This window comes from Chrysemys picta, chromosome 20 (assembly GCF_011386835.1).
Source record: "Chrysemys picta bellii isolate R12L10 chromosome 20, ASM1138683v2, whole genome shotgun sequence".
NCBI classification, from domain to species: Eukaryota; Metazoa; Chordata; order Testudines; family Emydidae; genus Chrysemys; species Chrysemys picta.
In genome coordinates this window covers 24886269-24911789 of record NC_088810.1, presented here as the reverse complement: position 1 = coordinate 24911789, position 25521 = coordinate 24886269, and the positions used below count along the sequence as shown (strand labels likewise).

At 65.8% G+C, this 25521-nt stretch overlaps 1 protein-coding gene across 4 annotated transcripts; it reads right to left on the bottom strand.

The window, feature by feature from the left end:
• Positions 1 to 874: 874 nt before the first annotated feature.
• On the bottom strand, positions 875 to 23214 carry EFNA3 (ephrin A3). 4 transcript variants are annotated; one of them, XM_024108609.3, is made up of 5 exons: positions 22964 to 23211; positions 3315 to 3604; positions 2762 to 2824; positions 2483 to 2560; positions 875 to 1969 (listed from the first exon to the last, which is right to left on the bottom strand). In XM_024108609.3, exons 1-5 carry the CDS (start codon positions 23074 to 23076, stop codon positions 1848 to 1850), a joined length of 666 nt encoding a protein of 221 aa, XP_023964377.2. In that variant the 5' UTR covers positions 23077 to 23211; the 3' UTR covers positions 875 to 1847. The 4 variants fall into 4 exon arrangements, with proteins under 4 accessions (XP_023964377.2, XP_005280711.2, XP_042702206.2 ...); XM_005280654.4 differs by having other exon boundaries at positions 2762 to 2827; positions 22964 to 23209; XM_042846272.2 differs by lacking the exon at positions 2483 to 2560 and having other exon boundaries at positions 22964 to 23214.
• Positions 23215 to 25521: the final 2307 nt, after the last annotated feature.

The following is a 25521-nucleotide window of genomic DNA, read 5'->3' as shown; positions in this document are numbered from 1 at the left end:
AGGGTCACCTTCCCAGACCCCACCCATGCCCTATGCCTCCCCCAGGGGGCTGCACCTCCCTACCTCACTCCCCCCTTGCAGTGCTGGAGCCCCATTACCTGGGGGGCCAACCCCACCTTCCCTTCCCAAGTGTTACCTGAAGCTCTGGGCCAGGAATCGCCAGGTCCCTGGTGACAGGAGAGCCTGGGTGCTTGGTTGTAAGTGCCCTGCCCCAAGCCCACCCTTCCCATGAGCCAGCCCAGCCCCGGCCCACAGGAGTCCAAGGCAGCCCCCACTGGAGACACCCCCAGCCCCCCGCACCAGGCAGGAGCCAAGGGGGGGAGGGAGCTGGAGTAGGCACCCTCCCACCCCCCAGGGAGCAGAGCAGGTACCGGGCGGCTCAGTCACCTCCCGCTGCCAGCCAGCCCCAGGCGCCCGGCGCTGAGCGCGGGGGCATGAATGGCCCCTTTGTGCAGAGACAAAGCAGGCGGGCAGCCCTTTGAGCGGCTGTTTGCACAGGGAGGGCCCTGCCCTGGACTGAACCCGCTCCCCCTGGCAGGGGCCAGGGAATGCAGCCAGCAAGAGCCCCCAGAGGGCCAGGGGCGGGGCACGATAGCACCTCCTGGACCCATCCAGACCCTGGGGTGCCAGGGGCCAGACCCAGCGCTGAGCCCCATGCCAGCGGGGCAGGCCTGGCAGAGGCACTGGGATGGCATGTGCACAGGGCTGTCACGCACAAGTGCGCCAGGGGAGCTGTAAAGGTGGGAGGGCCCAGCCGGGAAGGGGGGGGCGGGCCTGCCTTGGGACCAGGAAGTTGGCAGTGCTTGTCAAAGGCCGCTGCCAGCTGCGCCCGAGGGCGCCTGACCCGGTGGCCCCAATCCAAGCAGCCCAGGGGTTGTTTTTTTTTAATCCTTTTATTTTTTATAGACTAAGAGCAGAATATGAAAATCACCAGCCAAAGCACTTGAAAAAAAGGGCGAGTTGCTTTTTTGTCCCCCAAAAAGTGTCTGTGCGTTTGCATAGGTTGGGTCTTCACAGAAGACAAGGAGAATCCAACGCTTTCTGACTATGTACAGGCCGGTCCGGGGCCCGCGCTGCTGCCTACGGGCCTTATAGACAGATCTCTTTCAATAGCCGCTCTCTGTACAGGATGTATAGCTCTCTATATAGGTATGTACAGCCCCCAGGCCTGGGGAGCCCTGCCCCCCACAGCCCGCGCACTGGGGCTGGCGCTGCACGTCCATTGCAGGGTACATGGACCCAGCCAAGCGTCTGGAGGGAGCCCGCAGCCTGGGTATCCCAAACCACGGCCAGGGCCGGCTGGCACCACAGAGCCCCCGGCCCAGCCACGTGGAGCCACCAGGCAATGGGACGGCTCAGAGGGGCTGTGAGCACAGACGCCCTGTGCATTTGCCATGGGGGCAGGAGGCAGCCAGGACGCGGTGGGGGCTGTGACACAGAGGCTCGCCACGCAGGATGCGCCACTCCCAGAAGGGCTGAGCCGAGTCCCCACAGGAGCCAGTCGCTGGAGTCCGGGGGCAGATCCCGTGCTCAGGTAGGTGAGGGGGGCAAACTCCCTCCTTGTCCTCACGCAGCAGCTCCCAGGGCAGGCTACATCCTCCGGTGCCCAGGCTGGCGTCTGCTGCTGCACCCCCCCACGGTGGGGGGGCTCAAGTGGGTCTCCTGCTGCAGCAGTGCAGAGAGCAGGACCTCGCGGTTCCGTGTCAGGGCGGTGGGGGGCCCGGCTTCCCCCCGGCTTGCCCCCTTCTGTCTTTTCCAAACAGCCGCTGACAGAGTCCCAGCGCCGGGCGCGGGGGCAGCTGCTGTGTGGAGCCAGGCCCAGGCCCCCGCGGCCGGCCGACGCCAGGCTAGGAGGCCAAGAGCGACATTAGGAAAAACGCGGCGGCCACGGCCAGTGGCAAGTGTTCCCGCTTGGGGCTGGTGCCACTGATGCTCTTCTCCAGTTTGGGGTTCTCGGGGTTAAAGTTATCTGTGGAGAGAGAGAGAGAGAGAGTGTGTGAGTGAGCCGGGGTGGCAGGGGCCATGCGGGATGGGGCAGAGTCACATACCACCCCCCCCCCCCGGGGCTGCGGGGCTGACGGGATGCAGAGCTGAGCTCCGCAGTGTGGACGGGTTTCCACCGGGCCCGGGACCCTACAAGGGAGTTCAGGGGCATTTGTGCTGCTCAGACACGTGTGGGTGGGTGGGTGGGGTCTTCTGGCCATTCCAACCCCGGCCTCTCCCAGCAGGGGGCGCTGTGGGGTGCAAGATGGAGCGGGGGGGGGGGGGGGGAAGAGTTCCCGAGTAGTCCGACCCTGGCCTCTCCCAGCAGGGGGCGCTGTGGTGTGCAAGATGGAGCACGGGGGGGGGGGGGGGGGAAGAGTTCCCGGCTAGTCCGACCCTGGCCTCTCCCAGCAGGAGGCGCTGTGAGGGTGGGGTGGGAGTGCTGGCTGTGGGGGGCAGAGCCCCACACTGTACTGCTGCGCTGGTGCCCTGCACTCACCCAAGTCCTCAATCTTCACCTCGGGCCCCATGGTGAACTGCGGGAGGGTGGGCACCAACTTCTCCCCGGAGTGCGAGGCTGCAGGCAGGAGAGAAGAGTCACAGCCCAGGGGCCAACCCCCAGCCCCCTGCACTAAAGCCAGGGGAGCCACTGTCCCTGGGTCTGCCCCACTCCCGATACCCCCTCCCAAGAGCCCCCGCTGGACATGGACACGCTGCCCCTTCACCTGCACCCACCTCCCCCGGGCATTTGCACACGCATGTGCAAGGCTGTACTCACTGGAGGCGCAGCACACGAACACCTTCATCCTTAGACAGGCCCGGCGGTGATTGTGTGTCGGGGCTGCTGCAAGAGAATGAGGGAGCCCTGAGATCACACCTGTCCCCCCTGCCCCCAGGGCCCTCCCCAGCCAGGGCAAGGGGCTGCTGCCCCTAGGGGGAGCCTGGCATGGCTTTAGGGAGGCTGCTGGGGCACCATGGGGCCACACCGCAGTTGCAGATTCGCTTCCCCCACGCCCCAGGGCCCTGCCCCGTCGCCCACCCCCTGGTGCCCTGGGGCTGCAGGCTGAGGCTGGGGAGGGAGCGCTGAATAAAATGCAGAACCCGTTGCTTTGCAGAGGCGGCTCCGGTCTTGCAGCTGCCCCGGGCTCGGCGCACAAGCCTGGCAGAACTGAGCAAGGGGCATCTCTGCCCAGGGGATGGGGCTTCCCAACCAACCCCCCTTCCCCGTGCAACGCCCCAGGCTGCTCCCTGCACCGCCTCCTGGGGTGGTGCAGGACCCCCCCCATCAGACTCCCCCCTTGGCCCCACTGCCCCCCCAGACTCCCACATACAGATGTAGTAGTACTCCTGCCCGGCTTGGAACTCGTAGCCCAGCGAGAAGGCGCTGTACCGCTGGAACTTCTCCGAGAACTTGATGGGGTTGTGGGGTGCGTGGGGCCGGTTGCACTCCCAGCGCTTGAAGCCCTGGCTCGTGTTGCAGGTGCGGTAGCCCTCGGCGTTCACCATGTACAGCACGTACTGCTCCATCCTGTGCACGGGCACCGAGTCGTTGTAGTGCGGGCAGTAGATGTCCAGGTAGTCGTTGACGTTCACCTGCACCGTGTAGCCCTCCTGGTGCAGGCTGGGGGGAGAGCAAGTGTCAGGGGGCAGGCAGGACTCACCGAGGGCCCCCAGCCTGCCATGCAACCCCCCACCCAGGGCCCCTGGCCCAGCCCCACACCTGCAGGGAAGGGACTCACACCCACATCCCTGTGCTCAACACCCCCCCCCCTCCGCCCCCAGCCTGTACAAACCCCCCCCCCCCGCCCCCAGCCTGTACAAACCACCTCCGCACGGACAGATCTCAGACGGGGGGCAGGGACCCAGCTGTCAGGGCCTGGGCATAGGGCAGGGTGGAGAAGGGGGGGCCTGACAGGGACCATTTTCCCAGCTGCCACTAGAGGCAGCACTGATCCTCACCTTCATGGAGTTGGGAACCCCCACCCCCATAGCAGCGTGGGGGGGGGGGCGGGGACGACCCTCAGACACCTGCCTGCCCCTTCAGACACCAGGCACTGAATCACAACCAGCATCAAAACCACCATGATCCGTCTGAGCAGCAACTCAGGAGAGGGGCTGCGGGTCGGGAGTGAGGGGCTCTGACAGCCGAAGACCAAGGTCTCGGTAAGGCTCCCCCTGGCGAATCCACACACAGCCCCTCCATGCCCCCTCCCCCCCCAGACCAGACCTACAGGGGCTGCCTCCGTGGTGCCTGCGCTGCGGCTAACGGGTCTCGGTGGGAGGCTGCCGCGGAGCAGAGATTAACGTGGCCCAGCACCACGTTCCAGGGTCACGGAGCGACGCTGACCCCCTCCCCCAATGCCGTGACCTCCCAGCGCCCGCCTCCACCAGCCGCGGCTCTATTTACCACCCCCCCCCCCGACACGGCTAACGAGGGAACCAGCCTCTCCCAGAAGGAGGCGCTGGTGTGGGGAGGGGATGGGGGCTCCAGTCCAGTCCACACCTGGCCTCTGCCATCGACACGGCCACCCCAAAGTCTGGTGTGGGCTACATCCCCCCAAGCTCTCGCTGTGTGTGGGGCAGGGCCGATGGCCTGCAGGACCCAGAGCTGGCAACAGCCCCGTGCGGCCTGCCCCGGTCAGAGGCTCATGAGACACACACCAGGGCCTGGGGGGGGGGGGGGGGGGACACGCAGCAGGGGCAGGAAGACGCTGGCAGTGGGCTGCCCCTGGCACCAGCAGCGACCCAGCCGCAAACGAGGGCCGTGGGTGGGCGTTTGCCATGGGGCAGAGCTATGGGCCACTCCTGCCAACCCCATGGCTGCACAGAGCTTTTACCCCCCCCCCCCCCAGGGCTCACAGCTCCACACCCCGTAGGAGCAGCCCCCCTCCCCCCTGCAGCTCCTTCCTCAATAGCGCACCCCACTGAGCATCCACCCCCCCTTGCCCAGGTCTCCTGTGTTTCTCGGACACAGGCTGCCACCTGCAGCACCCCCGGGTCACAGCAACCCCCCCACTGCACTCACCGCACAGGGCCGAACGCCCCCACCCACCCGGGCGGCATGGCCGAGGAGGAAGTCCTGGCACCCCAGGGGTTCGGGAGAGGCAACAGGGCAGGCTGGGGGGAGCGATGGCACCTTCGAACTATGAGCTGATAGAGGGGGTGAGACGGGAGCCCCCCCAAAGCCACTGGCCCATCCAGCCCAGCTCACAGCATCCCCCAATGACCCCCAGCGGGCCCTGCTGCCCCCTCCATTTACCCCGGAGCCCAGGCTATGGCTGACGGTGTAATTACACCCTCTGTTCCCAGCTCCCCAGTATTGGCGTGTCCGTGGGGCCGTTCAGGCCTGGTGCCTGGTGCTGTAGCCAGGAGACAGGCCTGGAGGGGCATTGCATCGCTGCTGAACAGAACCAAACCGAACAGAATGCAAAGCAGGGGACACAAAGGGACGTTAGCCCAACGGGCTACACCCCAGAGCTCTCCTGCCCAACCCCAGGGAGCTGGCGAGGAGTGGAGGGGGCCCCGGCTGCCAGCCCCCACTCTGGAGTGCAGCGCGGCACAGAGGAGGGGGGGTTCCCGGCCCTGCCACACGCCGCGGCTCAGAGAGAGGATTTTTCACCCTGTTCCAGCTAATCCCGTTACTGCGTTTTAATCCCGTAAAGGGTGGCCCTGCGGGAGCCTCATTTACATCGATTACGGCAGCAATCCCCTCAGATCCACTCAGGAGAGACTCCAGCGCTTCTAATCCGGGCCCGATTGAAACCCCGGCCTGGATAATCCTCCCAGCCGACACGCTGACCCGCCGCTCCTGCGCTCCGCTGGGAACAGGCAACTCGAGGTGCCGGCTCCGCACACGGACGGGAGCCGTGGGTCTAGGCTCCCTGCGCCCAGCGCTGGAACCCTGGAGTCTGGGCAGGAGCCTGGGAGCTCGGCCAATGGGCCCACACCCTGGCCCTGACCGCCCTGGGTCCCATCTGGGGACACCGGAGTGTTTGCTGCTGGCCTCCCCCTGTCCCGGCCCCCACCCGATCAATTCAATCCCGCTGTGTCCCAGCTGCGTCCAAGTCCCAAACAGAGCCGGGCCATGCAATGGAATTTCAAACCCACCCGTCCCGGCCCCACATCTCTATGACGGGCACTGACCCCCAACACACAGCAATCTGCTCCTCCAGGCTGGCGCATGCGCGGGCACCACCCGGCCCAGCTGAGTAGGGCCTGCCAGAAATGGGGCAAGAAGGTTAGAGGGGACTGAGTCCACAAAGCCCTGCTCCAGGGCTTGGATCACTGGCGAGGCTTCCTGGCCAGGCTAGGAGATGCTGGCACAACCCCCACACACTCCCCTTCGCGTCCCACCCTGGCCGTGCCCCCTGGTAACGCCAGAATTGTGTCTTATCCCACCAGGCCCCGGCTCCCTCCTCTCTCGTGAGGACTCTGACCATCGGCCCAAGCCGGTGTCTAGCTCAGCGCAGCTCCTGCGTTCTTCACCTCCCTGGCGTGGGATCCCTCCAGCCCCGGCTTGTATCACAGTGCCTCCCACTCTGTCTCCGTCGCCCTGCTAGCGAGGTGGCCGGAAAGGAACAGGAATATTCTAGGTAGTGCTTGGCACAAGCCAGGGTGTGTCTGGCCGGCCGTGTCCCTGCTCTGCACATGCAAACAGGGGACCAGGCTAGCTTTTCCTGGGGGTGCTGCCAGGTGGGGTGTGGGAGGGGCAGGTCCAAGCCCTATCCTGGGTTCACCCACTGCGTCCCCCCCTCCATTCCCTGCTCCCGCTGCTCCCCGGGCGCACTGAGCAGAGAGGAGTGGAACACCAGAGCTGTCAATCTGTCTGTGCTTGGCTCCCTGCAAGCCTCCCCCTCCGCCCTCCTGCTTCGTCCCGGGAGCTGTAGTGCATCCCCCGCAGGGCCATGTAGGGCCAGGGCTCCCCATTCCCCAACCTCCAGCTCCGCCCCGCCCTGCCCTGCCAGGGGGACGGGGGTGCAGGGCTTTGCTCAGCCTGGGCGGCCAGAGCAGCAGACGTCCAGCCCCTCCCGCTTCACCCTCCTCCCGTGGCCCAGGCCTGCCATCTGCAGGCAGGGCACCGAGCCCAGCAGCACTCCGGGCTTCCACGCTTGTACCAGCCCCTGCGCCCCACTGGAGGATGGGGAGAACCCTCCACACAGCTCAGCCAGCGACAGAGACATGGACACGCCCTGGCAGCTCAAACAAAGGAGGCCGAACCTCCATACCCCATGCCCAGCTGGCACAGGGGCAGCGGCTCCCAAACGCCCCTCGCGCTCTTTCCTCTCTGCCCGATGTGACGAACTGGGACTGTTCTTACTGTGGTGTGTGAATGCTGACAGGGGAGTGTGACTAGGATGGTCTGCATCGGGGGATGGGAGCCGGCCCAAGGGAACATACCTGAGCTTGTAACATGAGAACCCAGGAGGGGGTTGGAGGTCAGATGACTCCGGGGCCCGGAAACTGAACAAAGGCTGGGGGAGAGAGTGCTGGAAGCAGGCTGGAAGGAGGCTGGAGAGATGGCTGGGAGGCAGAGATGGCTCTGACCCCCCAAGGGGGGTGGGCCGGCATGCCCTGGGACCCCAAGCTGGACCTAACTGAGGGGGGCCCTGTTGTCTGTGCCTGCAAGACCTGTCTTGGACTGTATTCCTGTCATCCAAATAAACCTTCTGCTTTACTGGCTGGCTGAGAGTCATGGTGAATCGCAGGAAGCCGGGGGTGCAGGGCCCTAACTCCCCCACAATCCGCGACAACTGGTGGCAGCGGTGGGATCTACTGCACCCCGTGGACGGCGCTTCCTGCAGTAAGTGACTGGGGAGCAGTAAAACGAAGGGGGATTGACGGGGACCAGGCACGCTGAAGAGTGGGAGAGAGACGGTTATTACCCCTGGGAGTGTGTGACCAGCGAGAAGGACTTTTGCAGTAACAGGGTCCCCCGGGGGGATCGCAGCGAGTGGTCCCAGGGGCGGAGGAGTCTGCAGCTCGACCCTGGCAGAGAGGTGGTGACCTCGAGAAGGGCTGGCACACTAGGGGTCCCCCTGGGAACTGTGGGGAGCTGTGAGCACACAGGCCGGTGAGTGGCCAGCAGGAAGATGTATGCCAAGCGGCTTAAGAGCGACCTGGTGGAGCTGTGCAAGCAGAGGCAGCTGCGCATTGGGAGGCTCACCAAAGAACAGCTCATTGCCCAGCTGGAGGCGGAAGATCGTGCGAATGAACTGATCCCTGTGTCTCAGGGAAGCAGCCTGGCAAATGCAGCGCAGGCACCAGTGTCTGTCCCAGCTGGGAGTGGTCAGCCGGCTGCTGAGGGCTTCCCAAGACCCCTCCTTCCTATGCCTAGGGGAAGGGTGGGGAGGAGCCCAGCAAATACCGAAGGCGCCGTGACCCCCCCAGCCAGCAGGGGGTCCCCCCGGCGAAGCTCGCCGGCCAGCAGAGGATCCTCCCGGCGACGTTCGGCATCCGGGGAGCGGAATTGGCTGGAATGGGAGAAAGAGCTAAAACTGAGAGAGCTGGAGGATCGTGAACGACAGAGACAGCATGAACGGGAGGAGAAAGAGAGACAGCATCAGCGTGAAGAGAGACAGAGACAGCATGAACGGGAGGAGAATGAGAGACAGAGACAGCATGAAGAGAGACAGCGTCAGCATGACCTGGAACTGGCGAGATTGAAGGGCAGCGAACCCCCGGCTGCGGTGAGTGAGGGGGGACCCAGGACTGCACGGAGCTTTGATAAGTGCATCATGGCCCCATACAAGGAGGGGGAGGACATGGATGACTTCCTGGAGGCCTTTGAGACGGCCTGCGAGCTGCACCGGGTGGATCCCGCGGACAGACTCCGGGTCCTTACCCCCTTACTGGACCCCAAATCCGTGGCATTGTACCGCCAACTGGGAGAGGCAGAGAAAGGGGACTACGAACTATTCAAAAAGGCCCTGCTACGAGAGTTTGGGCTGACTCCTGAGATGTACCGGGAAAGGTTCCGGGGTCAAGATAAAACCCCTGAGATCTCATATTTGCAACTAGCCGTCCGCATGGAAAGATACGCCAGCAAGTGGGCTGGTGGGGCCCAGACGAAGGAGGACCTGATTAAACTGCTGGTACTGGAGCAACTGTATGAGCGGTGCCCATCCGACCTGAGGCTGTGGTTGGTGGACAGAAAGCCAGAGAACCCGCGACACGCCGGGCAGCTGGCTGATGAGTTTGTAAAGAGCCGGTCAGGGGGTGGCAGGGAGGAGCCCCAAAGGAACAGGCCCGCCGCGATGCAGAGAGAGAGTCACCCTGGGACCTCCCAAAGAGGGAATATGGGGAATCCCCTCCCACGGGGAATGCCCAGCGTCAGGGACAACCGACCGGCTCGAGGGGACCCACAGGACATGAGCTGCTATTACTGCGGCCGAAGAGGCCACGTTCGGGCCCAGTGCCCCAAGCTCAAGGACAGACTGAGCAGACCGAACCCGCATAGGGTTAACTTGGTAGAGGCCCAGACGGACGAGGGGCAGGCTTCTCACGCAAGAGGGGCTGGCAGCTTATCAACTGCTCAAGAGAGAGAAGGGCCCCAGGCCAGCTCCTCTAGGGGGCTGGATGCCCCAGACTCAGGGTTTTTGGTTTATACGGTGGGCGCGGGGCTGTCCCTCCGGAGAGAGTACCTTGTTCCCCTGGAGGTGGATGGGAGGAAGGTCAATGGATACTGGGATACGGGCGCAGAGGTGACGCTGGCCCGGCCCGAGGTGGTGGCCCCAGATCAGGTGGTGCCCAACTCCTACCTGACCCTGACGGGGGTGGGCGGAACACCAGTCAAAGTGCCCGTGGCAAGGGTACACCTGAAGTGGGGGGCCAAGGAGGGCCCCAAGGATGTGGGGGTACACCCGTATTTGCCCACTGAGGTATTGATGGGGGGGGACCTGGAGAACTGGCCAAGCAACCCCCAAAAGGCACTGGTTGTGACCCGCAGTCAGAGCCGGCGAGGGGCCCTGCGCCCTGGCCTTGGGGGGGGTGCCTTGCCTGAGGCGCAGGACCCTAACCTGGTGGGGAGGGAACGCCCAGGGACGCGGCTCAGGGAGGCTGCAGCTTCGGACCCAGCGGGCGAGAAAGAGCAGGTGGCCATCCCTGTCCCAGCTGCTGAGTTCCAGGCCGAGCTACAGAGAGACCCCTCCTTGCGGAAAATAAGGGACTTGGCCGACCTCAATGCGGTACAGACCATGGAACGAGGTGGCCGGAAAAGGTTCCTGTGGGAGAAGGGGTTCCTGTACCGAGAATGGGCTCCCCCAGGGAAAATGGAGTCAGGGGGGATCAGGAGGCAGCTGGTGGTACCCCAGAAGTATCGCCGCCAGCTGCTGTGCCGGGCCCATGACATTCCCCTCTCAGGGCACCAGGGAACCTGGCGTACCCAGCAGAGGCTGCTACGGAGCTTTTACTGGCCTGGGGTCTTTGTTACTGTCCGACAGTACTGCGGATCCTGTGACCCCTGTCAGAGGGGGAGGAAGGCCTGGGACAAGGGGAAAACAGCTTTAGGACCCTTGCCCAGCATAAAGGATCCTTTCCAGAGGGTGGCCAAGGTTAAAAGGGCGGCTCTAAACCAAGAGAGCCCAAAGCACAGACCTCCAGACTGGAGCGCTGGGAGAAGACCACAGCCCAGTTGGAACCCCAGAGGTATGGGGGTGGGAAAAGGGCACAGGCCGCATAAACCTTCCCACATGCGAACTGCGAGTGCCATCAAGCACCCCCGACCTAAGGGGGGGCGTGGAACGGAAGGGGCCTGGTGTAACTCCCACCAAGGAACTGGAGGGATGCGGGGGCATCCATGGGAACGGGGGTAGGTTCGAACTTCCCCGGGTCACTGGCTAAAGTGACCCTGCTCAGTTCGGTCTCGAAGGGGGGAGAGATGTGACGAACTGGGACTGTTCTTACTGTGGTGTGTGAATGCTGACAGGGGAGTGTGACTAGGATGGTCTGCATCGGGGGATGGGAGCCGGCCCAAGGGAACATACCTGAGCTTGTAACATGAGAACCCAGGAGGGGGTTGGAGGTCAGATGACTCCGGGGCCCGGAAACTGAACAAAGGCTGGGGGAGAGAGTGCTGGAAGCAGGCTGGAAGGAGGCTGGAGAGATGGCTGGGAGGCAGAGATGGCTCTGACCCCCCAAGGGGGGTGGGCCGGCATGCCCTGGGACCCCAAGCTGGACCTAACTGAGGGGGGCCCTGTTGTCTGTGCCTGCAAGACCTGTCTTGGACTGTATTCCTGTCATCCAAATAAACCTTCTGCTTTACTGGCTGGCTGAGAGTCATGGTGAATCGCAGGAAGCCGGGGGTGCAGGGCCCTAACTCCCCCACAATCCGCGACACCCTCCCCCAGCAGAACCGCCCTGACCCCCTTGATCCCCAGGGCGAATGGAGCCAAGCTGCCCTGTTTCTCCCAGTAACCCGCCCTGCTGCCCTCTCCAGCGCTTGCTGGCCCCGTACCACAGAGCCAGGGTCTGGTGCTCTGCAATGGATGTCAGGGCAGGTCCCCACCTCGAACCACCGGCTCACCCCCTCCCAGGAACACCCAGGCCAAGCCCACCTGGAGCCCTTCTCCATGCCCAGAAGGCCTGTCCCATCACAGAACGATGCATTAGGATTGGAAAAGGTGCAGAGAAGGGCCACAAAAACCATCAGGGGATGGAACAGCTTCTCTACGAGCAGAGAGAAAATCTGGAACTGGTTCAGGTTGGAAAAGAGCCGACTAAGGGGATATGACAGAGGGCTGTAAATCACGACCAGTGTGGGGAAAGCGAAGAGGGAAGTGTTATTTACCCCTTCACATAACACGAGAACCAGGGGTCACCCAATGAAATTAACAGGCAGAAGGTTTAACACACACAAGGAAGTACTTCACACAACACACCTGTGGAACTCATTGCAAGGGGATGTTGTTCAGGCCAAAAGTACAATTGGGTTCAGAAAAGACTGGACAAGTTCCTGGAGGATAGGTTGGTCCATCAATGGTTGTTAGCCAGGACGGTCAGGGATGCACCCCGATGCTCTGGGTGTCCCTCCACTTGGGACTGGACGACAGGGGATGGATCACTGGATAACACCCCGTTCTCTTCATTCCCTGGGAACCATCTGGCACCGGCCGCTGTCAGGGTTAGCTGGACCCAGGATGGCCGTTCTTTCCTCCCTGAGCCCGTGAAGAGAGCCTCTGAGCAGCAATGCCAAGTGCCAAACGGATGGGTCCGTCCCCTGTACTCCCTGCCCGTCTCTGCCTCCCCGAACGCAGCACGCTGGATGCTATGGCATGGCCTAGCCGGGGACTGGGATATGACACCCCCAGACAGGCACCAGGCTGATTCCCCTCCCCCACCCTGGATCTCACGTGGGCCCCAAGCCACTACTGATGCAAGGGGGCACATGGTGAACACTCCCCCAGCACAGGAGGCGTTAGGAGAACCCAGGAGTCCTGTGCGCTCAGCAGCAAGCCATGGCCCGTGGAAGCCAGATTCATGCCAACATTGCTGGACGGGTGCCCTGCCCCAGACACACCGGAGCTCCGGGGAGACACAGTGACCCAGTTTTCCCCCCCTCCAACTTCCCAAGCAACTGCCCCCCAATCATCGATCACCCGTCTCTCCTAGCGCCCATGGCAGTGCCTGGTTACCCTGGGTGCTCCCCTCCGGGGGTCAGGCAGACCCCCCCGCAGCAGATGAGGGCACAGAGGCAGGCAGCAGTTATCGGGGAGGGGGCCTGCGGGTGCTGGGGCGACCAGTGGGGCTTTGGCTCACCCTGTGCGACCCCATCTGGCCCAGTGGCAGGGGAGTCCCTAGTGAAGCAACAGGGACCAGGGGGTGGCTGGGCAGCAGGAGCAGGGCCTGGCCCGGTGAATGCCACACGGGGCAAAGACCCCACAGCCCCGCCAGTCCCCACCGAGCAAGGGCCCAAAGCCAGGTCCGGCGCTGATGGGTAATTCCTCCCCCAGCGCCAGCGAGGTGACGCCCCAGCGTGGAGCCAGAGACCTTTCATGTGCTGCCTTTGATGTAGTGTGAAACGAGAAAAAGGCTCCTTATTAAAGAAACAGCCCCGAGCCCTGAGAGAACCGTGTAATTAACTCCGCGTGGGACCCGGGGCGGCAGGCAGGAGCTTGCCAGCCCAACTGACCAGCCGGGGGTCCTGCTGGACCAGCCCCCGGTCCTGCTGGACCAGCCCCCTGGGCTGACACCATCCAGCACCCCGCTCCCCCACCATCTCCCCTGCAGGTTTCACTGCACGTCTTGGCTGGTGGCCCCCAGAGCCCCTGCCCGGGCCCAGCCGTGGAACAAGCCCCCAGGGCCCCAAAGCCCAGGACGGAGCCACCGGGGGCAAGAACAGCCTCCATCTGCTCTAGGCCCTGCTCGGGCTGCCCGTCCTCTCCCCGCTCTGCCCTAGAGCTGGCCCCGACCCCCAGGAGAGCGCCCCTCCCACAGGGGCCCATTAGAGCCAGCTCCTGATAAACAGCCTCGTTAAGGAGCCCCCCCACCAGCCCTGCAGGGAGGCCACGGTCCCTGGAGGGGGAGGGGGCATTTCCCAGCTGCCATCTGCCTCCAGCACCGGCTGCTGGGGTGGCGGGGCTGGTGTGCCACTGGAGCCGTGCTGTGGTGCACCGGGGGCGAGGCCAGGCGGCTTCCAAGGGCCCCTCCCCATGGGCAAGCCCCTCGCAGGGCTGAGGCAGTCCGCAGGCGTTCAATGGGGCAGCGAGGGTGAGAGCTCCTGTACTCGATGGAGGCACTGGGAGCTCCCACAGCACCCCCTGCTGGGAGGGGCTGGGGTAGGCGGATCTCCCCCTGCAGCCAGCACTCCCCCCCCCACCTCGCTCCCCACAGCACCCCCTGCTGGGAGGGGCTGGGGTAGGCGGGTCGCCCCCTGCAGCCAGCACTCCCCCCCAGCCCGCTCCCCACAGCGCCCCCTGCTGGGAGGGGCTGGGGTAGGCGGATCGCCCCCTGCAGCCAGGGTTCCTGCCCCATGGTCTAGGTCAGTCTTTTGGCCCCGAGAGGCTCACACTGAGGTGCTGCTGCTGCTGGGGGCCTGGGCCAGGGCTCACGTCACGCTCCCACCAGCCCCCGGCCCAGCAAGCTTGTGAGCCGACCAAATTCGGTGATGCGTCCTGGGCACGTTCCACAGCCACTGAGAAGAAGCTGCCGCGGCTCCCCGGCCACCGTCTGCCCCCATTAACTCGGCAGCCCCAGCAGGGCTCCACAGCCCCACCTCCCTGGACCCCCTCCCTCCCGCACGGGTCCATCTCCCCACGCCCTGAGCCCCAGAGGCGAGTGGGCAGGAATCCGGAATGAACAGGCCACTTCCCACCACGGCTCACGCTGCACCGAGTCCCGGCTCCCCATTTGCACCCACAGCACGACCGGGGAGCGCCTGGGACAGACACACTCAGCAAGAGCCCGGCCCAGCCCTGGCCGCCGAGGGCACACGGGCCCAGGGTGCCCCAATCCGAGACGGCAGCATCCGCAGGATCCACTTTCAGCCCTGTCCTGCTCCAGCTCCTGGCGGGGAAGAGGTGCCCCGGCCACCTTCCCACACAGGACCCCTCACCCTGGGGGCAGGCAGCCCCAAATGCTGCACAAACCGGCTGCCGTTCCAGGGCCTGCCCCCCAGGCCATGACCGACCTTGGCCGAGAGTCTCCAGGACGCCCCGGCTGCAGGCAGCGCGTGGGCTCTGCCAGCTCCAGAGCGTGGCTCCCGAAGGGTTAAGCGCAGGAGCGGAATGGGCTGCATCACTTCTGCACGGCTGCGTTTCTGGAACAGAGCATTGCAAGGCAGTGGCACCTTCTGGCCTCCTGTCGGAGCCGGGCAGATGGATTCCCCCCGTGGACCCTTCCTGAGCACAGCCTGGGCCCGGCGCCGACAGCACACTGGCTACCTGGCAAGCCGTGCGATAAACGCGGGCGGATGGCTACACGCTGGCGAACGCATGGTGCAGTGCAGCGCTCCCAGCAGCAGGGCCACCCCAACCAGGCCAGCACCACGCACCCGGCTGGCCCTGGCATGTCACCCAGTGGACGGCTACTCTCTGAAGCCAAGGAGCATTGGCACAGCCAGGAGGGGGCCTGGGTGGTGCAGGGAGCGCTTATTTCCCTGGGGCCAGGACACCCCGGCACCCCCCTCCTGCAGGGCCCAGCTCAGGCCCCTCGGAGACCCCAAGCGACCCCTCCCCAGCCAGGCAGCCCCTTTGTCTGGCTCCGGAAGCTGGGCCCTGTCGGTGCAGCCAGAGCTCATCGATTGGCCGGGGAACAAAAACGCGCCACTGATTTACGTGCCCCTTTCAGCCATGTCCTGCGGCAGCCAGAGGCAAAACCGCATCAACCGGCGGGGTCAGGTGAAGCCGGCAGCACAGACCCGCTGCCAGACAGACACCGAGCACCGGGGAGTACAGCCCAGACGGTCGCCAGCAGCCCCCCAGTCACCCCTCCAGCCACACGTGCACACAGTGCTCCAGACACGCTGTGCATGCAACACGCGTTGTCACCGCAGAGTCGTGCACACGCCGAGCCCCCCTGCGAGCACACGGACACGCTCCTGGCCCATCTGCAAGTCACACACAGCGTGCAGCAGCAACACGCACCGCGCATGCACCCCGTGAACGGCCACACCCTCTCCCCCCACATCCCAGACTTCCCCGACACTCCACCGAGGGGCTGGGGGTGGAGGGTCAAGGCTGGGGGTGAAGAGAGCAGTGCCACCCACCCACAGTGCCTGGGCCCAGCTCCCCAGAGCCCACCGGCTCCCCCAGCTCCCTGTGCCTCCACCCCCGCGGCCCCACAATCCTTTTAATCTCTGGTAAAGCCCAAACCTTCCCAGCTTTGCTAACGAGATCAATGAGCTTTTTAATTGGGTTTTAATTAAACGATCAATCCACAAGCAGCGACTCAATTACTGGCCCGGACAGGAGCAAGCGGATTCACCCCGGCCCCGCACACCCCCTTGCAACCCACCCCTTGTCCATGGCACCCTGGAACTTCACGTCCCCTTGTAACCTGCCCCATGCCCCTGGCACCCTGGCACCACACGTCCCCTCGTAACCCGCCCTTGTCCATGGCACCCTGTGCCCCCTCACATGCCCCTGCCACCACATGGCCCCTTTGCAACCCGCCCCGTGCCTACAGCACCTTGGCACCGCAGGCCCCCTAGCAACCTGCCCCATGCCCATGGGCTCCTGCACTGTGTGCCCCCTTTGCAATCTGCCCCCATGGCACCCTGGCATCGTGCACCCCCTCACAGCCTGCCCCATGCCCACTGAACCCTGCCACTGCTCACACGGGGCAAGGACATCCCACGCCAGTCCCCTCCCCACCAGTCCCAAGCATAGGCTGCCCCCAACTCCAGGGGTCATCAGCCTGCAGCCTGGCCTCGGACCCCAGCCCCTGCCATGCAGCAGCACCCTCTGCCCCCTCCCCCCCTCAAGCCCTGCAAACATGCCGTGACTCACTGGGCACTTTCGGTGAACACCCTTAACCCCACGGGCACCAGCTCCTCCCGCAGCCTGGCACCCAGCACACCCCATTCCCACCCGCCAGGCCTGGTGCTGCTGGCGCAGCCAGGGCACCAGGGCCCTGGATCCGCCCACGGGAGGGAGCACTCAGGCTGCCGCAGGAAGGGGTCTGTGCCCCACAGGGATGTCAGTGTACGGTGGCTCAGAGCTGCCCACCTGCCAAGCACCGTTCAGTCCCCTCCGAGCGGCGGGAGCCCGGGGAGGGAAAGGAGCCTGGCTCCATGTTGGAGTTGCCCTGAGTCAAGGACCGAGCCACACCCACCGTGCGTGGGATCCCAGGGATGGGCCGCGCAGCCAGGCCGGGCGAGGTAATTACAGGCTGTAACGTGGAAAACATCTCCCTCCCCTGCCTGGGGCTGCACAGCAGCGCCCCACAGTCCCCCCCTGCTAGATCGTGCCCCACAGCCAGTGAGTGTGCCCCATAGCCCTCCCCTGCCCTGCTGGAGCGCACCCCACAGCCAGTGCCCCACAGCCCCCCTGCCCTGCTGGAGCGTGCCCCACAGCCCCCCTGCCCTGCTGGAGCGTGCCCCACAGCCCCCCTGCCCTGCTGGAGCGTGCCCCACAGCCCTCCCTCCCCCGCTGGGGCGCACCCCACAGCTAGTGCCCCACAGCCTCCCCTCCCCCGCTGGAGCACGCCCCACAGGACCCGCTGCTGGGAACACCCACCCCACAGCCAGGAGACTGCTCTCCAGGGGACCCTCTCCTCACAGCTCCCCCAACAGCCAGCACCCCCACCCAACTCCCCACAGTGCCCCCCACTGGGAAAGGCCAACCTTGGAGTAGCCAGGAGCTCCCCCCACAGCTGTCCCCACCCTCCTCGGTGCTGCACAGGGCAGTGATCTGTGGGGCTGGGCCTGGAGTACAGGGCAGACCAGAGCCCAGGAAGGGGCAGAGGGTCTCTCACTCCAGCCAGGGGGCGCAGCAGCCCCCTGGTACCCCTGGTTCCCCCCTAGGACCCCAGGGGTCACTGTGATGCAGGGCACATGGCCAGCCACTGTGCCGGTAACCCAGGCTGCCTGCCCGCGCCCCTCCACTGGGAAGGGATCTGCTTGTTGGCCCTTCCCCGGCTCCGGAGCCAGCCCTCCACTGCTGGACAGTCTCCAGGCTGTCTGCTGGGGGGTCGCACCGGAGCCTCTGCCTGGAGGATGCTTTGCACCTTCCTTGGACCCCGGACCCCACGCCCCTCTCCAAGCTGGGGATAGAACCCAGGAGTCCTGGCTCACGAGTCACTGGTCTGACCCACGAGCTCCACTTCCAATTAGAGGAGGGGGTGCAGACGGGCTGCTCAATGACACCCCAAGCCCTGCCTGTGGGGCGGATGCAGCCACATCTGGCAGCCCAGATGAGAAGAGGGGAGTCCAAAGCCCAGCTCTCAGGAGCACCCTGGAGCAAAGGACCCCCAGCCCTGCACAGCACCTGCTCCAGGGCACTGCCTTGGCCGCAGGCTGCCTGTGCCCCCACGGCAGGGCAGGGGCGGGGCTGGCAGAGCCCCACAGCAAAGCCCCCAAGCAAGCATGGGGCAGACAGGGGCTGCAGCCAGGGGAGGAGAGGGGAGGGGCATGTCCCAATGGCTGCTGGGGCAGGAGCCAGGGTACGTGAGAAAGACAGCGACTCGGCTGACCCAGACGCACCCGTGGGGCCGGGGGAAGCCGCTTGGCTCAGGACGTGCCATGTACTCCTAGCTAGGGCAGCCCCCCAGCCTGCTGGGGCACTGCCCCCCTCCCCCATCTCCTGGCAGCACGGCTTGTCCCCTTCCCGGAACCCCACAGGCCCGCCCCCAACAGCCACCTTTGCCCCCTCGCCCTGCCTATGACAGCACCACACCCGGCTCCCACACACCTGTACACGACAGACCTGTGGCAGAGAGGGAGAGGCCGACAGACGGGCCCAGTGGCCTGGGGCCCTCGACAAGAAAACGGGGCCCGTTCGGGCCGGGAGTGAGAGTAGCCTGCAGATCCGGGAAGGGCTGTTACAACGAGGAGCTAGGACATGCCAGGGAGGTGCTGACCCGCAGCCAGGGAGATGCAGGGCAGGCATCCAGCGCGAAGGCGAATTACGCTCTGGAGCAGGGAGGCTGGGGGACACACACCCCCAGACAAAGCCCTGCCAGGGATGCTCCAGGTTTCCGTGGCCCTGCTCAGCGCCAGGGGCCACACTCGATGGCCACTTGGGCAAGAGACACACCCACCCTTATGTGCCAGAGCTTGGCATCCCCCCCATCCCAACCCCTGGGAACCCACTCCCCCAGCTCAGCCCCCACCCACGGCACTGGGGTTCCCGTCCCCTGAGAGATGCCTCCCCGGCCCAACCCCCCAGTGGCTGGAATCCCCCGACCCCAATATTTGTGTCTAGCATGGGCTGCCCCCCCTCGGCTGGCTGGGGCTCGGCTCCTTTAGCCCCCAGGGGCTGCCACTGCGCTCTCCAGTTCATCCAGCTCCATCTGGTGCCAGTCGCCCACCCAGGGCCTGGGGGGGGTTCTGCTCTCTGCACTGGGATCGAGCCCCCCACGGTCAGGCTGCTCACAGGGTTCAGCTGCGTTTATCCCCCACCTGGCCCTGGCCACTGCCCCGGGAGCATACACCTGCCTCGGCCAGAGACGGAGCCCCCAGGCAGCCGCACCCCTCTCCCCCCGTACACCGCACCCAGGCAGAGCCGGGTCCGACCCAGCCACTCCATGACGCGCAGCTCTTCCCCAATTGCTCCGCACCAGGGACCCCAGAAACGCTGCAAAAGGAGGAGCCCATTCCACCCCCCCATGAGGGGTTCAACCCCCAGCAGAGTCAACAGGGCAGGAACCTGCGTCTGTGAGGCCCGGGCTGGCATGATGGCCAGGGGGTGGGGGTGCAGCCCATATCCCCCCTCCCCTGCGAGGCCGCCCCTCCACACGAGCGGCCCCAAAGCTTCCAGGCTCGTTCTGCGCTGCACTCACAGCCACGCCTGCCCAGCACTGCGCCAGCCACGCACAGGCCTCTGCCCGCGGAGGGTGCGGGACAGACAAGCCAAACCCACCTGCCCAGGCAGGGAGATGAGAGGCAGCAAACCCAAGCACCAGCTGGGGCAACGCAGGCGGAGAGACCAAACGCCCGGCCCAGTTGGGCCAGGGGTGAGATGCAAGCAGAGAACCCCCCACCCCAAGCAGAGAACGTGACAGAACGTGCTGCGCCCCCCTCCCCCAATTCCTGGGCACAGGTGGCAGAGGCTGGGGTCTGCCATCCCAGCGCCCCTCAGCCCCCATCGTGGGGTCTCCAGCATTGTTCGTTAAGGGTCTGGGGCAGTTGGGGGGAGGTGCAGTGAGGAGTTACCCCCCTCCCCCTTGGGGGCTCTGAGGGGTGGGTCCTCGAGGTGGGATCCCCAGAGGAGGGACCGGGCAGAGCAGAGAGCACCCTGCCCGGGAGCAGCTGGACCCAGGCCTGGCCTGGAGCAGCAGGCGCCCAGCCGGGGCAAGGGCAATCGGTTCTGCTCCGAGTGGGAGTGGTCAGGGCCCGAAGGGAGCGGCTGATGCCCCGGGGGCCTGTGATGCTGGTGGGGATGGGGCCAGGGCAGGGCACTGGATGCTGGAGCGGATAACCCCCTCATGCCCCTGTGGAGGGAGAGACACCAGCCTGGGGGGCAGGGGGAGGAGCAGAGGGAGTAACCCCCCCACAAGGGGACACACAAACACAGCTGCTGCTAGCCTGGAGCGCCAGGAGCCCCAGGATGGGGCGAGTGCTGGATTCGGGGAGTCACACCCCAGTTCACCCCCTCAGCAATCCAGGATGCAGGAGCCGCCGCAGCTCTGGCGCGCCAGGACCATGGGGCTGGAAGGATTAGCAGGGCACCAGCTGCAGCTGGCACTCTCCCCTGGAAGGAGGGGCTCGCAGGCCCCCCAAGGAGCTGATCCCACCGGGGGCGCCAGGATTCGTGCCCCGCAGCCCAGGGAGCCGAACGCCCCCCGTGATTTCTCTCTAATCCTGATGCTTTGCCGCACGGTTGTGAGCGAGTCCGACCTGCCGCACTGCCTGGCCATAAATATCAGCACTTCAGCGCGCCCAGGAACAGGACTGCCGCAGCCACCCCTGCCTGGGAGCCGGTTCCCGTCGCGCCCCACGCTGGGCCCTATGGGGTGCAGGCTCACTTTGGGGTTCCTCCCTCCCCTCCCCTGGGGCTCGGAGGGGCGGAAGGGCCAGCGCGGTCTCTCCTGGCAGGCATTTTATCACCGAGGTGGACAGCCCCGATCCCTCCAGCCCGGGCGGCTCACGGGTGGGGAGAATCCCGCGGGCACAGCCCCACCAAGGAGGCACCAGGCGGAGCCTGTCACACCAGCGCTGACAAGGGCGTGACAAGGGAACTTCCAGGGACACCGGACAGGCAGAGCTAGGAAATTTGGGGCTGGGTCACCAGGGCCTGGCTAAGGGAGGGGCGAGCGGGAAGGTCCCTCTGAAAGGCGCCCGTGCCGGGGTGAGCCAGCCACTTCGCCATTGTGCTGCTCCTCGGCTCCGCACGTCTCTCACACACGCGCAATTTATGGGGCCTGCGCTTCCGCCTCACGACACAATCTGAATGGGAAGGGAAGGCGCTACCCGGGGAACGCTCCCTCCTCGGACAAAGAGACACGGACAGCGGGGGAGTGCCAGACAGGCGGGAGGGCACCCCCCCAGAACCGGCACAGCACAGAGATGCTCCGGCTGGACCCAGAGCCCTCCCCTGTTCATTGTCGAGTCCCCCTGCAAATGGAACCGGGGTGGCGGAGGCTACGTTTCGCTAAGCGACAGTGTCCCCCCAGGGCAGGGCAAGGGGGCTGTGTTAGTGCAGACCCTCCCTTCCCCAGGCCAGGCTGGTGGGACACTCCCATACGCCCAGCCAGCCCGTGCCCATTTCATGCCTCCGTCAAAGCCCATGCTCCACTGCCCATCCCTGCACCACTGGGGCCTGGGCTAGCCACTGGCTCTGCCATGGCAGTGCGGTGACCTGGGCTTTGCTGGTTGCAACCCGCCAGCGGCCCCCCAGCCCCGAGCGACAGAGAGTGAACAACGCAGGGGGGGTTGCTTCGCTCCCAGCCATCGATCGGCTGGGCTCCCTGCAGCTCTGCTCACAGCGGCTCCGAACACGCCAGCAATCGTCAGATCTTCACTTACAAATCCTATTGACTGGTTTGAAGCGCTGGCTTTGTGACCCCTCCAGCCGCCCGCGCCCCGCCCCACAGAGCCGCGGGACAGGGTAGCTGGGCTCCAGGAGTCCAGAGCCTAAAGTGACCGGTGTAGGGCGGAGGGAGGCAGCAGCTGAGAGTGGGGGTAGCCCCCCACCCTGCCCAGGCCCCGTTCTATTAGACCGTATCTGCGGACAGCTCGCTCCCAGGGTCTCGCCCGCATTGCCTCACCTATGCTGCCGGGGGGCCGCACCAGCAGCCCCGTGGGGGCCAGGACCCCGCCAGTGCCCTGCCTGGCCTGCAGGGCAAACAGCCAGTGGGCACTGCAGCCCCTTCCCCTGCCAGCCTCCCGTGCCGCCTGCAGCCAGTGGGTGTCGCCCCCCGCACCCACCCCAGACAGTCAGGGAGCGAGACGCCGTCTGTCTGTGCGCACCGGGGGGCAGACGAACGGACACACGGGCGCAGTGGCCCCCCCAGGCAGGCGTGGGCTGGCGCATGGCTTTGACTCACCCGGCTCCCGCGGGATCCATGCAGCCCAGCCTCCCGGGGCATGTTCAGACAGGGCCATCCACACTACGTGGGGCTCAGTGACAGGCCAGCCCAGGGGACCCCCGCGCCCTGGGCTCTCTCCCAGACCCCCCCCCCCGCCAGCCTAGCGGACCCCCGCGCCCTGGGCTCTCTCCCAGCGCCCAGTGGAACGGCTCGGGACAGGTCCACCCAGCGAGTCCGGCCCCAGCTCACCCCTGGGAAGCGAGACCGTTTGGCGACCGCCCCCGCCCGACCCAGACCCCGCCCAGGCAACAGACCCTGCGGATGCTCCGGGCCCCCTGGCACCAGCTCCCCAGGCACCTTCCGCTTGCAATAAACACCCCCCCGCCCCGCCCGCCGGCTAAACCCACGGGGGCCGCCGGGGCCCCTCCACCCGCCCGCGGAGGGCACCCCAGAACAGCCCCGGCTCCCCCGGACAGTCCAGCCCCTGCAATGGGCAAAACGCCGCGGGCCAGGGGTGGGGACACGCGCCATAGCCTCGGGGGGGCCCTTGTGCACCGTGCCCGGCGCTGCGGGGCCGCCACCTGCCTCTCCGCGCACAGCCCCCGGCCCCCGCCCTCACCACCGCGGGCTCCGGCCCCTCCACGGGGGGGGGGGCGGGGCAGGGACCAGCCAGGGACAGGTGGCGGCCCGGGACCCCCCGAGGCTCCCCCCGGCCCGCACGGGAGCCGCTTCCTCCCAATCCGACGGGTCCCCCCCACTACACACATCCTGCTGTCAGCTCCACGGGGGGGGTCCTGGAGCCCCCCTGGCGCGCCCCCCCCCCCGCTGTGCGTGGGTCCCGGCCCCCCCCCGGACTCACTGCGCGTTGGAGCTGTTCCAGTGCTCCGCGTGCCGGCAGACGGTCCCCACCGGCCCCTGGCCGAGGAGAAGCAGCGGGAGCAGCGGCAGGAGCGCGGGCAGCCGAGCAGCCATCCTGCACCTGCAGCGGCGCTAAATCCCCGCGTCCTCCGCCGAGCCCAGCGCGACCCAGCGAATGGAACCGAGCCGGAGCCGCCAGCTCGCGAGCCCAGCGCCAAGCTCCGCCCCTGCGCGCTCCCGGGCCCGCTCCGCCCCGCCCCTGCGCGCTCCCGCGGCGCGTTCACAGGCCGGGGGGGCGCGCGCGCTGCTCCGGGCTCAGCGCGGGGCGCCTTGTTCACGCAATTTTACCCCCCCACCCCCAGCCCTGAGGGCCTGGCCCAGCTTCCCCTCTGTGCCAGGGGGCCATGACCCGAGCCCGGCTGCTGATGGCCTGAGCACAAGCCTGGGAGCCAGGGCCCCCCTTCCCTGCTGTGCCTCAGGTGAATCATGCCTCAGTTTCCCCATCTGTAAAACAGGGATGCTCTGGGTTCTATTATTAGTTACTGCTTTCCCCACATCCCACTGGGGCTCCCACAGGCGCTTTCCCCTGTGGACCAGGAGAGAGGCATTTGTTGTCTTCACACATTTCCCTCCTGGCTGGGTTTGTGCCCGATTCCACAACTGCTTCGTTTGCGACACTTTATTATTAATCATCTGTCGTGCGGCACCTCCGAGGCTCCATCATGCTGGGCGCTGCAGGCAAAGGTGAGCCAGCCACTGCCCCTAGGAGCTCACCCTCCACCTGGACAGACAGACTGCGGGGTAGTGGCCCAGAGGGGGAAATGGTCACCCAGCAGGTCAGTGGCAGAACCAGAACCCAGGTGTCCTGAGGCCCAGACCAGTTCCCTATCCACCAGCTCAGGCTGCCTATTTCCCCCACTCCCTTGTCACAGGCTGCAACTCCCGGCTTCAAAAACTAAAACCAAGGGAATAAACCCCTTTGCTGCTTAAGGACCTAAGGACCAGCGATGGCTCCCTGGAATGCCAGGCACCGGAACTGGGAGAAGTAAACTTCAGCACTTTACTCCTCCGCTGCCCGGTTACGACACCTCCTTACAACAGGAAGGCTTCCTGGACCCGGGCCAGCGCTGGATTGGCAACTGCCATGGCACAACCCTGGGGAGTGGCTGGCAGCTGAGGAGGACAATGTGATTTCCCAGCACCCCAAAGTGTGCTGGGCCTGTTCTGCGGGGGGGCTGCCCCACATTGCTCCCACAGTTCCCTGGGCTGCCCAGCCCGAGAGACTGCAAAGGGGCCTGGTTTTGTGCCGCGCTGGATGCCCGAGTCTGGGGCACGGCCGGGGCTCAGAGCCCTGAAAACCAGGCTGAGCAGATGCTGCATCCCTCTCCCCCAGTCTAAGTGAGGGAGTGGGGTGGCTGACTCCGCAGCGTCAGGCAGTTAATCTGCGACGCTCTTCCTTCCGAATGCACCTGCCAGGCCTCTCGGACCCAGTGCCCAGCTCCGCCACCCTATGAGTCCCTGCCTTTCTCCCAGCCTCAGTTTCCCGCTCTGTGCCGCGGGTGGCCAGGAGACTGCGTTGGCCGAGACGTACCCTCCTGCTGGTGCCATGGCCAGCGGTTCAGAGCCATGGCCACCTCTTCCTCCAGAAGCTGCGAGACACAGCTCTGCCCCCAGCCCTCGGAGCCCCCAGCCCGTGAGCAAAGCAGGACGATGCCACCTCCGGCGTGGGGGGGGGGAGGTGCTGGCAGGAGCCCCCACCAGGAAGGGGGAGGCAGCTGGTGAAACAACAAGAAAGACCAAAAAAGCCTCTATTAATTATTCATCTGAAGAAGTGAAGTGAAGAAAATAGACCACGTGCAAGAGGCTCCCAATGGCCGTGGGGGGAGGGGGCAGGAGGAAGGCAAAGGGATGGGAGTGGGGAGCATGGGGCAGGGAGAGGGCACAGAGAGGAGGGAAGGGGTGAGGCTGTCTGGGCTGCCCCAGCTGGGCCAGGCCCCCAGGGGTGCTGGACCATTTCCTGCTCGCGCTGGGCGGTGAGGGACGGTGCCCAGCCCAGGAGCGCCACCTAACACCACAGGGTGTGGGTCAGGGGAGGAGCATCTGCATGGCCCCCTGTAGGGGGCGCCGGCTCCCATCTGGTCCCAGGGCAGGGGGACTGGCTGGCTCAGGGGGGCTGGGATGGGACATGGCACCTTTCCCGTCAGGGGTCGGGGGACCTGGCTCCAGTCTGCCTGGAGGGTGGGGCTGCTGGCTGGCTGGGGGAGGGGGTGCAGGAGGCCGGGCTGGTGCTTCGTTGAGAGCAGTGTGACAGTGGGAAGCTCCCGATGCCACCTCTCTCCAGGGGGTACCAGGAGGGCCGGGATGGAGGGGCCCTCCCCCTGCACACGCACTGGGAACTGGAATGCTGAGAGTACGTCTACACGGCCAAGTAAGCCCCAGGGTCGCACTCAGGCTCAAGCCTGACCCCTTCTGTCTACACACAGATCATGCTAACCCAGGCTAGACGCAGGGTCTCAGGGCCCCCGGGGGGGGGGTCTGAGCCAGAGTCAAGCTGGAACC